Source organism: Siniperca chuatsi, linkage group LG12 (genome assembly GCF_020085105.1).
Source record: "Siniperca chuatsi isolate FFG_IHB_CAS linkage group LG12, ASM2008510v1, whole genome shotgun sequence".
Classification (NCBI taxonomy): domain Eukaryota; kingdom Metazoa; phylum Chordata; class Actinopteri; order Centrarchiformes; family Sinipercidae; genus Siniperca; species Siniperca chuatsi.
This window is the reverse complement of record NC_058053.1, coordinates 4,919,536-4,933,974: the sequence shown is the minus strand read 5'-3', so window position 1 is coordinate 4,933,974 and position 14,439 is coordinate 4,919,536. Positions and strand designations below refer to the sequence as shown.

At 38.9% G+C, this 14,439-nt stretch overlaps 1 protein-coding gene across 1 annotated transcript in view; it reads left to right on the top strand.

Moving 5' to 3' along the window:
• The window catches only part of LOC122885315 (insulin-like growth factor-binding protein 2-B), a 28,055-nt gene that overhangs the window by 5,271 nt on the left and 8,345 nt on the right, over window positions 1-14,439 (top strand). Inside the window, exon 2 of the mRNA XM_044216228.1 lies at window positions 11,875-12,026. Coding sequence (XP_044072163.1) covers window positions 11,875-12,026 — 152 coding nt within the window. The remainder of the gene's footprint in view (window positions 1-11,874; window positions 12,027-14,439) is intronic.

Below are 14,439 nucleotides of genomic sequence, written 5' to 3'. Positions count from 1 at the left end.
TTGTGTCATTGCATTGTGCCCCCCCCCCCTCTCAAAACCTAACAAGGCAGCAGCGGATGGCCGCCCACCATTTAGTCTGGTTCTTTCCAAGGTTTCTGCTTCTTTTTTTCTTGCCAGTGTCGCCAAATGCTTGCTCATGGTGAGATTTGTGGGGTCTCTGTAAATAATATTATAAAGAGTACGATCTAGACCTGCTCTATAGGAAAAGTGCAATGAGATAACTTCTGTTGTGAATTGAATATAAATAAATATTGAATTGAATTGAAATATGTAAACAATAAATAATTACCATTTACATATTGGGGTAGGTCCACTTTTGGTAAGGGAGGGAAAATATAATTGCACTTGAAACTGTCGTAATGATGGATATGGGACTATGTGTCCCAGTGGTCTTTACTTGACATCACTGACAGTACTTCCTCAACATTGAAACACAGATAACTGTTTTCCCCCACAGATATTCCTGTATACTTGTATACTGTTTGTTTTTTATATTATATTATATCCACTTTACACCAGTGAGGTTGCATGACATTAAAGAGGTAACTGTAAAACAAGAAATTGTACTAAGAAAAACTCAGGAACACAAGCCATGATAGGCCTTTCTAACAGCAGACATTTTGCCTTGTCATAGTAGGAAAAGCACAGGTGTTACTAAAAACATTAATGATGGTTCAGTTCTATTCCAGTGTCCCTGTAAGCCATGCCAGTGTGACAGGGAGCTAGCATGCATAATACCAGGACTGATTTTCCTACTGTGACATGTCTTCTGTGAAAAAGGCCTACTGAAAGTGTGAAAAAAGTCATCTGGGAGAATATGAAAATTTAGGAGACAGACTTAAGTTGAAATACTTAAGACTAGCTTTATTTGAATTATTTTTCATGATGTTGATCGTATAATGTTACCATGCCACTGTTGTAAATGTGTTTCTCTCTCTGCACATAGTCTATCTACCATCTAACCTTAACCAAACTGTAGTTGCCATGTACAGATATTGTAAGAAGCAAGACTTTTACAAACATTATTTAACATAGTCCAGGGTTTTGGAGAATCATCCAATATTCATGTTCTTGCTGTGCGATAGGGTTCAACTTCAACTTTAACTTTATTGTTCTTGAGGGGAAATTTGTCTTGCTACAACCACATGCTACAGTAGGGCCTTTTCCTAAATGTCCAACTCACCACTATCTGATAATAGAAGGGCATGTGTGTATTCTTTGCTATTTAAACTATGCAGACCACCAATTCTCAACTGACAAACCCCCTTCTCCTGCCAATAGGAAACCATTGTATAATGCTGTTTTGCACTTTCCTTGGGAATCTCTCTGTTTCTCCCTCCTTTCTTTTCTTGTGTTGTCGGTGATCCAAGACTGCCTGTAAATAACCCAATTTTATGTTTTAGCCCTAGAGAAGAGATAGAAATCACATAAAATGGTATGTATTAGCACCTCCGAAGAGGCACAAGGTTAGTATCTGTTGTAATACTGTAATATTAAGATGTGGTTTGTGTCTTGAATTAGTTTTGATCTATAATAACTCTTTCTAAGTTTGTTAAATTGAGCTAGCGTTAGCTTAATGTGAGCTAGTGTTAACGTTAATGCTCTGAATCCATATGGGAAGGTAGCTAACATATTTGTTGTTTTGCGTTTTTTAACCAGCTCTTACATTGGTTTTGGGATTGCCAATAAATCTAAAATCATCAGTTCAAGTGTCAGACCATTTTTTGGTGGGATATACACTGCCCTTGTTGCCCTGCAGGTGATCCTCTGCTGAGACATGCTCCTTCTCCTTCACTCGCCCTCTCAGGTCTTTAATTACTCTATGTAGATGTGTGTGCACACAATATGTGTGCAGCACACATCAACAGGAAAAGGTGAAGCCATAAGAGATCACTTTGGGTGGGAGCTGCATGTTGGTGCCTGTAATTCTGAGAAAGCTCCCCCTGAGGTGTAAATAGGAAGCCATCCCTCCTTCGTGCTGATCTGAAAACAGATCTTGTTTAAAAGTTATGTTGCATGATATGATTACAACATTAATGAGCCAGAATTTACTATCACAACAGGCTAAGTACATTTATTCAAGTTAGCAATCATAATACACTGTTATAGATTAAACTACCCAACAGTATAGCTAAAATTTGCTCCATCATCATTAAAATTCTGCGTCCATGTTAACGCACCAGTAATAGTAAAATTCTTTTATAACAATATAATACTCTAGAAGAGGCCATTGTTGATAGTAACTTTTTACTTTTAATATCTCTACACTTTGAATTAAATAAAAAAATGTATAGCTGTACTTAAGTATTTCACACTGTGGTTTTGCTAGTTATTTAAGCCTGCATTAATTGACTTTAATGCAGCACAACAAGCTATAAACACAACACTGACATATTATCACCTTATAAAGTTGATATGGCGAACGTGCAGCAAACTGTTGCCTCAGTGTTTGCTAACAGGCATGCAGAGCAATATTAGCAATTGTTTGTAGTTGTATTTCTGGTCACTTGGCAAATCTAAATTTAAAGTCCAATATTCACTCTCCTTTTAGCTCTGTGTTGGTGTCCACCATCTAGAGCCCTGCGAGGGACTGTTAACTCTTAATCCCTCTCCCGCTGGATTTCTGACCATACCGTACACTTTTGCAATGTGTTCCTGTACAGATATTGAGATTTGCGGTGGGTCCCGTGTGATCCCAATCTCAATGCCGTCCTCTTCCACAAACCCCTCAAAATATCTGTCTCTTTAGCTGCCAAATGCTTCACTATGTTCACCAGCAGTTAAGGGCTTAAAAACAGTGGGCTGAAAGATGCTAACACCTTTTGTAGAGCTGAGGGCAACTACAGAGTTCTCTGTGGATGTCTCTATGGGTGACTCCTTTCATTCACTCCCCTGTCATTTTTTCCATTTTTAAAAAATTGTTAGAAATTTTGATCAGTGCATTTTAAAGTAAAAAATCTAAATACGTTTTACACCACTAACAACAGATGAACAATAAATGTTGTCTGTGATATATTTTTAAAGAGAAGAAACAGATGTGGGAAAGGACTTATGTCTATTGGTTGCAGGTTAGTTATCATTATTACTAGTAATTTGTCACAGACTCCAAAGTGAAATATTTCTTTGAGGAACCACATGCAACAGAAAACATTAGCGACACACAAACATACAGAATAAAAATATATATGGACATTGGTTCTCGGCACTGCAACACTGGACAGCCAAATTTAGTGTCAGTCTATACTATGAGCACTTATGTTGATGGTAAAAAGCATATGTTTTTGTAAGAGAAAATCACCTCGACCTTAGAGTACACTTATTGTCTTTTAAGTCTGGCAAACACTGTTGGAGCACCAGTTGGCAACAGTTTCCCCTTCACACTACAAAGGCAACTTCATTTGGTTAGGATGACACACAAGGCCACATGGAAGCATAACAACATCAAGAGTTGAAAGAACTAGCTAACCGTAAAAGGTTTGAAAGGGATCTCTGGCTAGGCAAAACCTTCTTCATTATTCAATTGCTTTTTGTCTGTTTGCCAGCTGTAAAGTGTTTGAAGTGGCCAAGCCTTGAGAGGAATCATTTACATTGACAATGGTTTCAAGTACTGTAAGGCCACTTTCTTGGCCGTGGAAGCACAGTGAAGTTTTAGAGACACAGCTTCACTGTATATGATAACAGGGCAAATATATTAATAAGCAACTCTGGAAAGACATTACTCATTCTGTGCTATGAGAGAACTGTGAAAGCATTGCTCAAAGGCAATACCCAAAGCCAACACTCCCAACAGCTCGAGACAGGTAGTTTCTATGGCACTGAAGACAGGATCAACAACACAGTATTTAGATGACAGCTGTTGGCTAAAGACTTGTTTTTTTTTCCTCCTTGGAACATGCTGTCATGAGTTCATATAAGTGTCTATAGAAAACAAGTTCTTAAACACAACTATAGACATACATTGAGATTTTTACACCTTTACTACCTGCACCTCAGTTAGCTTTTTAACATTTCTGCTCCATTGAGTGTCGTCTTTTGAAATGTAAGTGTAAATGCAGTGTACTAGCAACTTCCAGGGGAAAGAAAACTATATCACTTTTCACCGTGTTGTTAGTTTTTTTTTTTTTTTTTAGAGCAGCCGACCTAAATTAAAAATGTCAAGCTTTCTCTTGAATATTCTGCAAAAGCTCTCACTACATGTGAGGGATTCTTCCACAGTTTGTGAGTATCTTAACACAATCTGGACATACACACTGTAGTGAATATAATCTGATGTCTTCAAATGTTAAGGTCTTCTTTGTGACCACACAGTTTTAACTGTTTGCCTATGGCAAGTGTTGCCTTTCTATTTGGATTATCAGATTGGAAAGAATTCACTGAGTGGCTACAGTCACACAGAAACATACAAAAGAACAAGGATGTTATAATTTACGGTCAACTTGAGTTTGGGCTCTGGGGATGGTAATGACGGCTCAGTCCAAAACTTTGGTCCAGAGTGAGATATCTCGTCAAATATTGAATGGATTTCCATTCAATTTGGCACAGACATTCATGGTCCCCAGAGAATGAACCATTGACTTTGAGGATCCCTAACTTTTTCTCTAGCGCCACCATCAGGTTGACATTTTTGGTTTCTCGTGAAATGTCCTGACAACTGCTGAATGGATTGTGCCCCAGAGGATGAATCATAACGACTTTGGTGATCCCTTGACTTTACACATAGTGCCACCAGCAGGTCAAAGTTTTTATCTAGTGAAATGACTCCATATCTACTGCATGAATTGACACAAAATTTGTTACAAATATTCATGGCTTCAAGGCAATGTATTTTACTAACTCTGGTGATTCCCTGACTTTTAATCTAGTGCAACCAGCAGGTTGATATTTTTGATTCAGAGTAATACTGTTGAATGGATTGTCATGAAATTTGCTACAAACTTTCATGTTTCCCTTAGGATGAATTGTAATCACCATCGAATTTCCATTTGTCCAATACTTTGTTTATGACCAAATACCCACAAAACTAATGACTCAGGTGTACTTTGTTGATAGTGCTAATTAGCAAATGTTAGCATGTTAAACTATGATGGTGAACCATACACTGTATAAAAAAATTGACGTAGTGTCCGTGGCGTCACCCATAGGTTTCTGAAAAGCAGTTTTGAAGCTCAAAGTGGTCAGCGCTGGCTGTCGCCATCTTGGCAGCTCGTCACACGGCCCAACTCCCGGGTAACCAAAAATGGGCAAAGAGGTGGAGCGTGGGTGGAGCTGAGCTGGGGCGATGAAGCCTGGTTGCTGAACCACACCCACTTGCTCGACATTACCAAGCTAGCTAAGGCTAAGGAGCTAGGCTAAGCAGCTAGGCTATATGCTACACTGCATTGCTAGCCGGCTAACCCAACCCTATGGTATTTTTGGCATGGTCTTGGTACCCGGTCGTCCCCACTTAAACTTGAGGTAAGTTAACCTGAAACTATACAACAAAACTTGAAATTATGATTTATCTGTCATTGATAAACACACGATTTAAAATGCTTCAGCGTTTTTTAAAAATATAATTATGGTCATTTGCAACTCTAGATTTTGTCGAGATGTGCGAATCAGCGTAAGGTTTACTTGTTACATGTTTAAGGAATAATTGAATGCAAATCAATTAACTTGAATTTAGATTTACATAACTTTAGTTAAAAGTTGTTTATTTGGATGTAACTTGATTATAACATTACTTTTAATAAGTTTACGTTAAGTTACATGTGATAACTTAACTAACGTTAACTTATTTAGCTTGCATAGTCTTATTATTAGTTATTATTGCCACTTTTTAAGGAATTAATGCTAGACCAAACAAGAAATTTGAAAATCTGCAGTTCGATTATCAGTGCAGATGCGTCAGTGCATAACAGTTTACATACATTTCTAATTCCCCACACCGCTATAGCATAACAGTGTGCATAGTTATGGTTTTGCACTGATAGAAGTCCGTGGGGGACTGAAACTACAGCTATCGACAGCACTGTGCGAGATTACTATCTTGAATATGACTGCTGAGAAAGAAAGTCACATTTATTTACTACAAGATGTTTATTTCTTTCAGTGATCGGTCCTGTACTACCGTACTGGCCACTTGTGATAGAAACTATTCAGTATGCAGATAATTGTTTTCAAAAGACTATAGTTCCTCAGTAAACATTCCACATTTGTCTTAAAGAAATGTCCAAACAAAACCAGCACATAACATTATCTTTTCATTTTTTACTTTCTGCTAAGATCTATGCAAAATGTTAACCTATAAATATCATCTTAATATTTTCATTTATAACTATTAGATTTTGTTAAAAGTTTAGATTACCACTATATTTCCAGTTAACATAGGGAAGTGATGAATGACAGCTTTTAAGAATGTGCTTTTACTCTAAAGTATATTTAGTCTTATCCATTTTATATAACAAAAATTATTACCATTACACAAGCAACAGTTCAATTAAAATCACATATTCCATTCAAGAAAAAAAATCAATATTAAAGGTTACAAATGTGTAAGTTGTTTTGTATGACTTAAGTACACTTAAAATAAATGAAAAGATGTGTAACAGTTGTAACATTAATTATAATGCTAGGGATGAGATCCCAGTGTCATAATTTGGCAAAATCTTAATGTCTTGTGAAACAAGTAATGCCTCCAACCTCTTTACTGTGGAGTACACATCACATTGGCCTAGGTGTTGCAACTTTCCTCAAGTGTCTGTCATAACCCGGGCCCATAGAGCCATGACAAAAATGGGAAAAGACGGAAATGCCAATAAATACAAGTTTAATAAAGAAAATAAACTCATCTGTAACTTCGGATATGAGGTGTGTTAGTGAGTGAAATCAGCAGTGTTTGTGTGGATGTGTGTGGATAGTGTGGGATAAGGTGTTAAAAAGTAAAACAAAATGCTAGGGTAGGGTAGGGTAGAGGCAGGGAAGAGAGCGAGCCACGATGGAAGCTGGGACTTTATCCTGTAGAGCACTGTGCCCAGGTGCTCCAGATCTGGTTGGATACTGCTATCAGCTCCTCTGGCACCTCAAAAGACAACATGGGTAGACACAGTTACTGACACAGCACACACACAAGTAGACTATGCAGGGGCCGTCACACATCCTACATGAGAGAAAGATGTCAGGTTAAAAACACTGGTGGAAAACATTCAGTATGGCCTGTCTTGGTTAAAAGCCCACTCACCAAGACAAGGTGGAGGCCAGGAGTGGGAACATATAACACAGGACAAACATACAAGACACTAAAAAGCTGGGGTACAACATATAAGGAGAGAAAAAAAGGAGAAAATATGACAGATACAACACTGGAGAACCTATATACAATGGTGAAAACTGAGGGTGGGCCATCACAACATTCGTATAACACTAACGTTTCGCCCAGCCCTAATGAAAACAGCAATCAGACCAAAAATTCACCTAAGAAACAATTTGAATTAAAATTGGATTGAAAGCCATTTTTGTTCAATTTAGATTATAACATAACCTACAATGCTAAATTACTGCATTACCACAACACTTCAATAACTTAAATATCTATAATATAAAATCAAAATGTAACGAATGTTAAGTTGCAAGCAGGAAAAAGTTAAGTAAATGAGAATGAGAAAAATACTAACTCTTTTTTATGCTTTTTATTAAATAGATTTTTTGTGCTCTTGTTCAATATGCAGTGAACTGTTCCTTAACTTAACTAGACACACAATTCCAGAAACACAATTCCAGAAACTATCTACATAAACATTGACCAGGGAGGTCACGTATGTATTACGCATGATACATGGTCAACAGATCAATATCACCTTAGGCCCCATTTATACAGACTCTAAGAGATATATACAGTATAACAGTCTTTAAGCAGCGATATCTGTGTGGTTTAAGGTAGGCTTCATGTGTAAAGGCTCTAAGAGTATTTCCTGGACAGTTGGGCCCCGTTCATGCAGACGCCAACTGAAAATCATCCTGGTAATCAGTGGGGATCTCTGTATACAAGTGCTTCTTCACTATATATAAAAGGCCAAATATATATACATATATATGTACACACAAACAGATAAAATCTACTGACAATATAAAGCCTGTGATGTAAGAGATTGCTGCTTCATTGTACACAGGCAGTAAACATCTGGAATGTCAGACAGGGTGTCATAATCAGGCACAAGCACTTCCACGGGCTCCACACCCACCCTGCTTGCGATGTTCACAGTCGCAGGTGTTGAGTAAAGGATGGTTGTGTTGTCGCGAAGGAGATAGTTGCCTGTGCTTACAAGGAAGCGTTTGTATGCCTCTCAGAACTGCCTTACATTTGGGGTTGTTGTTGTAACAACTTGCTCTGATTGCAGAATAGAACAGCTCCAAGTGGTCCTGACTGCGTTTATAGGTCAGAAGGCAACGACATGGGGCAGCTGGCTGCTCTACCAGGTCTTCGTAGATGCCCATCACACTTCTGCCACAAGCAATGAAACCATAGATTGGTGTCTATTTCTGTGTGGAATGTACATGTACAAGTCTGTTGTCTCATCCCACAGAGAAGTAACTCTGTTGCTTCTAATATACCCTTGGCACTGTGTTTAGTTGCTGGCTTGATGGGTGCTTTTTGTCCTTTTCCAAGTCGGTTGTGGCTGTTTAGGACATCAAAGGCAGGAACTGAACATCAGTCATGCGCAGGAACTGAACTGTGGCTGCACATCCACTAAACTGGGCATACTTTAGCTCCTGCTCACAGTACTCAAGGGCATCAGCCACACTGCTGCTGAAGAGCTGGGCTGCAAGATGGACCTTAATTTTCTGATTCCACCACTGAATATGCACCATTTTTAGTTTGTTGCCAAGGCGCAAGCCTTTCTTCTCCCTGAAGCTTGTGGAGCTCCAGTGTACTGCCACCTTATCTGCTGGCCATCTTTTCTTCTCAGAACCTCAACTGTTGAGAATACATTCCGAAGAAGCTTAAGCATGTTACATGGATCCAAGAGCACATGGACTCTTTATGTGTAATCCTCAGAATGGAGAAAGTAAGGTCTCATGTCCATGATGTCCAGGTTGGCACCAAGCTCCTTGATCATTGCGAAGTTTTGGGAGGGTCCATCACACGGCAAGGAGACAACCCTAACTCGGACTTTGCACTCTCTGCTCCTGTCATACTGTTGATAAGAATGGAAGCAATAGGGATCTTCCAAGACTTATTGATTGCAACAACCATGAGGACGAATCCCACAACATTTTCTATCTCACCAGCACCGATGTCAACATTGCCATGAATTTGGTTCCCGTAGAACAGTTTGCTTATGAATGTACATTTCATTCATCATCAATGAGCAAACTGTGTCTTTTCCTGTTTTCTTCTTCTCAGCGACATGGCTTTTTAAAGCTGTGAATGAAGCAACAGTAAATCCTAGATCTGCACAGATGCTACTGGACCATTTTCTAACATTGTGAACATCTTATCTGGCATAGTCATAGGCCTTTGGAGAGTTGAAGTGCAGTGTAGTTTGAATTGTGTCAAGCTTTTGGAAAACACTGACTTTTTCTTCTTTTGTATTCTTTGAAAGATCTCTCAGAGAGCATCATCAAGACCATCAAGAAGAGAGGCACAGAGAGCAGCTAGGCAACTGTGTTGACATGGTGTAAGAATGACCTAATGCCGAGTCTGTCCGTTTTCCGCTCAGATTTTTTTGTTGAACGCTGCTACCCAAACCAACAGCGTCACACACATTCACTGTCAGAGCAATGTCATCGTGCACAACATCTTGAGCAACAAAGGCCTGTTCAGGTTTGTCTTCTATCATCATGACATTGCTCCAATTGGCAGCAAGACTGTGGTCTACATCTGCAACCTCCTCATTGCTATTTACAGCGCTAGCTTGTTGAAAAGTTGTCTGTACAAAACAAATGAGGGATGGAGTTGTTTGTGTGCCCCCCTTATAATACTGTGAAGTGATTCGTTGAATTAAAAAGTGATTGACAACTGGTTCAAGTAGTGTATTGGATTGTAAGACTCTGATTGGCCAAATTAAAAAATAATTGACAGTTACCCCTCCTATTCAAAGTCTCCAGTCTGCAGAGATACCCTAATCTGCGGTGATGGCACCAGTACCCTCCACCTGTCACTCAGTGGCCACGCCCGTATTGAATTTATGGTGCTACAACCTTAGGTTCAGAGTTTTTTTTTTTAAGCTTGAGGTAGCTTTTGCTTAAATTGGATCTGGTCGCAGGATATAAAACCAGTTAAGAGGATGGCAACTCCAAACATGTGAGTCATTGACTGTATTCTTATTACATCATTTAACTCCCAGGGACACGTGGCTCTTCACGAGATCTAGATGCCAAAGATTGGTGCCTGCTTGTCTTGTACAATATGGGACAGCAAACATTTGTGTTCCTTTTCAACAAAACATGCAATATGTGGAAAAAATAACATTATCATCTGACACATTTTGTACAGACAAGTAACACAATGTGTTTTAAGTAATTTTTACGAACGTACCAGTGCTAAAGTTTGCACAGTTGCTGTATTCACATTTCTGAAACAATTTTAACTGCACTGAGGACAAGTCACATTTTCTCAACTCATCAGGACAACCAAAAAAAAAATAATAAAAAATGTTTATATGAATGTTTAAGGCTGAATGTGGCTTGTAAGACAAATGTCTGTTGCAATGTAGAAGCCACACTTACTTAGTTCTTAAAACTGGCTGTGTGTGCATCAAAATTCACGCGCACAGACACATGTGAACATGCACAGAAACATTTCAGACAGTGTTATAGCATGTAAGGAGCTCTGAGGATTCACTGGGGGGCCTTTCCCTCTCAGGCGTGATTTACAACCTCAGCGTTCTGCTCCTGTTTTTACAGCACTAATTACAGACACACACACTCTCACACAAACACACACACACACACACACACACACACACACACACACACAGCCTCTGGCAGGTAGGTTAGGTACCCAAAAAAAATCCTTACTCAGCATGAAAAGCCTTCATCAGAAGTACCTCCTCACGAGTCTGGACTCACCAACAATGACTAGCAGTCGAGCTCAGCTCTTTAATTCAGTCAACGCTCTCGTCTGTTTTCCTGTTGAAATGTGTCAGACAATCTTGCATCAATATGTCTGTGATGACTATGGCTATGTTGATAAATGTCTATACTGTGTTAACCCCTCCATGTATTTGCGTTTTACATTCACAGTCAGTGGCACAGAGTAGGTCTCTGAGTCATAAGCCCAGCGCTATAAACCTAAGTGGGTGGATGTAGCACTTTGCTATTTCACAGAAAAGTTCACACTGTCGCCATAGTAATTACAGCCATTGCAACGCCTGACTGTCCAGTATAGAATTAATGACATGTATGAGGGACACAGGATGCCTCGAGGACACAGAATGACTTTGTCTTCTAATTCCAAGATTAAGATGACTTGTAAAAGGGCCTGTTATTAGAAAAATGCTTTTAATAGCAGTTTGAGATTAAAGAATAGATAAATGCTGATGATGTGTGAGTGTTTTAGAAAGTAGCAAAGATGGTGAGGCAGTTTTGTGTTTGTGTAACATTTGTCCATTAACTACTTACCTAAGAGACAGGACACGGATTACTTTCATGCTCAAAGAACTGATTCAGTAGAAGCATATCTGAGAACCTCCAAAGTATTGAATGTTACACTGGGATTAAAACCAGAAAGTATACCAAAACGTTGAATCAACATAGAAAAGCTTTCTGTGGGCACAAACACAAAGTATGTTTTCAAGAAGGCCTTGGCAGATTTTATATTAAAAATAAATAAATGTACAGGTGCTGCAGATTAACTGTCTGTTTAAGAAGATTTTTGTGCTTGTTTGGTTGTAGAGGTGCATGGGACTGAGAATCCACTCACCAAAAGACCTGCCATAGATGCTTGGATTTGGCAGGAGTCTGCCAGGAAACAACACCAGAATGAGCGCAGAACCAAGATGAAGACAAATCAACTAGAAGACCCTCGAACCCAGAAAGAGCCTCAGGTAAGAACTAAACCTTCTCAACTTCCTCACAAATTATTACTTACTATAACTCAAAGCAAAGCAAATATCTTGAAATTTGGCACAAACATCCACTTGGACTCAAGGATGATCAGATTAGAATTTGGTTGTCAAAGGTCAAGGTCACTGTGACCTCACAAAACACATCACACTCAAGAATTGATGATCATATTTCACAGTTTGCCAGACAATGAATTGGTGACACTTTTGACTCAAAGGTCACTGTGACCTCAAAATGACCTTGACAAACACGTTTTTGGCCATAACTCAAGAATTGATGCAGTAATTATGACAAAATTTCACACCGATGTTTAATGGGATACAACGAAGAAGGGATGACGTTTTTTTACCCAAAAGGTCAAAGGTCAACTTCACTGTGACATCATGATGTCCTGTCCTGGCCATTATTCAACACCATGACTCAGGAACAGAAGGGGAGATTGATGATCATATTTCACAGTTGGTCGGACACTGAATAGGTGACACTTTTTGTGACCTCAAAATTGGTTTTTAGCCATAATTTACGAATGAATTGGGCGATTCCAGATTATCACACACACATGTTGACTGTGATGACACAATGAGTAAACAATAACTAGCACAGTACGGGCTTTCCTCCATCTCGTCCACTCTGCCTTTCACTTCCTGCCTCATTCTGAATTGCGAGCGTCATCGGACTCACGTGACTGCAAACAACGTATTAGAGCGCGTCTAGCTGATCGTGATCCTGTGAGTGAGTTCCACCTGCAGCTCATAGAGAGGCTTCGCATCTAAAAACGCCAGAAGAAAACAAAAGCACCACATTTTGGGTAGAATCCATCTTTACATAGTAATCGAGTACATGTGTACCTGTTTAACCAATACATCTCTGATAATCCTTCATTAACCATTTCAACAATGTATATTTACTGGAATCATACATATTTATCATTAATATAGTGATAACTTCCATTTAGCCAAAAAATACACTTTATACCTTTTATTCAATTTCTTCCAAGTATTCACTACATATATGAGTCTGGACAGACATGGATCTAAATTGCAACTTGACTAGTTGGTGGAGGCATACAACCGTGGGGCGGTAATTCTAGTTACTATCATGTGGGCTGTTTTAAAGCATTTCACACATCTCACACAACAAGATTGATCCACTGGATTTGAAATGAGGCACAAGTTGTCTGCCCTTATTCTAAAAATAAATATATTTACAACACCAGGATTTGTTTGTATAGACCCATAACTGACACCAGTCCATTTATGAGCTGAAAGTCAAATGAAAAAACTGTTGTAACTATATGTTGTAACCTCTCTCTTATTTGCTGTAGAAAAATGAACAATACCAACAAAACAAAGTCTTAGTGTGGTATAATTTTGCATGAATGTAGGGCCCTATTTTCTCCCTTATAATCGTTTATTTTTCCCCACAGCAACATCCCAGCTTATATTTTGTATGTAGTCTTACAGTAGTTGTGTATGGCAGGATGCAGTGAAATGTCTGCCTATCAAAAACAAGCAAAAGGTGACAAAAGGTCAACAGTGTGCTGTGTGAGCAACATTGTTTGGTACAGTGGTGCCCTCCTCTGGGTGCTCTTTCACTCAAACAAACATATGCATGTGCATAGACACATATCCACATGCAGACACACGCTTTTTATCACTGACATCACATTACATTCATTCCCTGGGGACTTGTCCTAACCTTAATCATAACTACCACATGCCTTATCCCAACTCTTACCCTAACCTAACACTCACTTTAACCAAAAACCAAGTTTAAACCCTTAACTTTTATGCCTTACCTGACAGATTTTTGTCCCCATATAGGAGATGACTCCCTATAAGGTAACTGTGTGAGCAGATTTTTGTCCCCACAACATGATTCCAGTTTTTTTACAATTGCTAAGTCACATTTCTCTATACCGAGCTCACTTTTTCTAAACTCTTCACACAGTCAGCACAACAGAAGTCAATGTGGACTTAACTGTGGATCACTTTTCATTGCTTTCACACAAAATGCATTCAGTGACCACATCTTTCAAATTCCATGAACTGTTTTCGCACTCACCAAAACTCTGTGTATTTACACTCCATTCTGCACATGTTTACACACTATTGTCAAAACTGCGAACATTTAATTCAAAACCTAAGATAACTAATAAGAATTGTTTTAAAAATGCATAAACTTCTAATTCAGACACTGACACCAATTTTTATTCCTTGATGACATCTATGAAAGACTGCAAAAGGGGGGCAGGTGAGGCAGAATCCAGAAGGTTTTGTAATTGTATGGGACGATGTGGCATCTCATCATCTCTTTGAGTTTACAGCCCATCCCATGATGGTGTCACTTTTCCTTTCACCTTACTCTCCATTCCTCAACCCCATTGAGAAAATC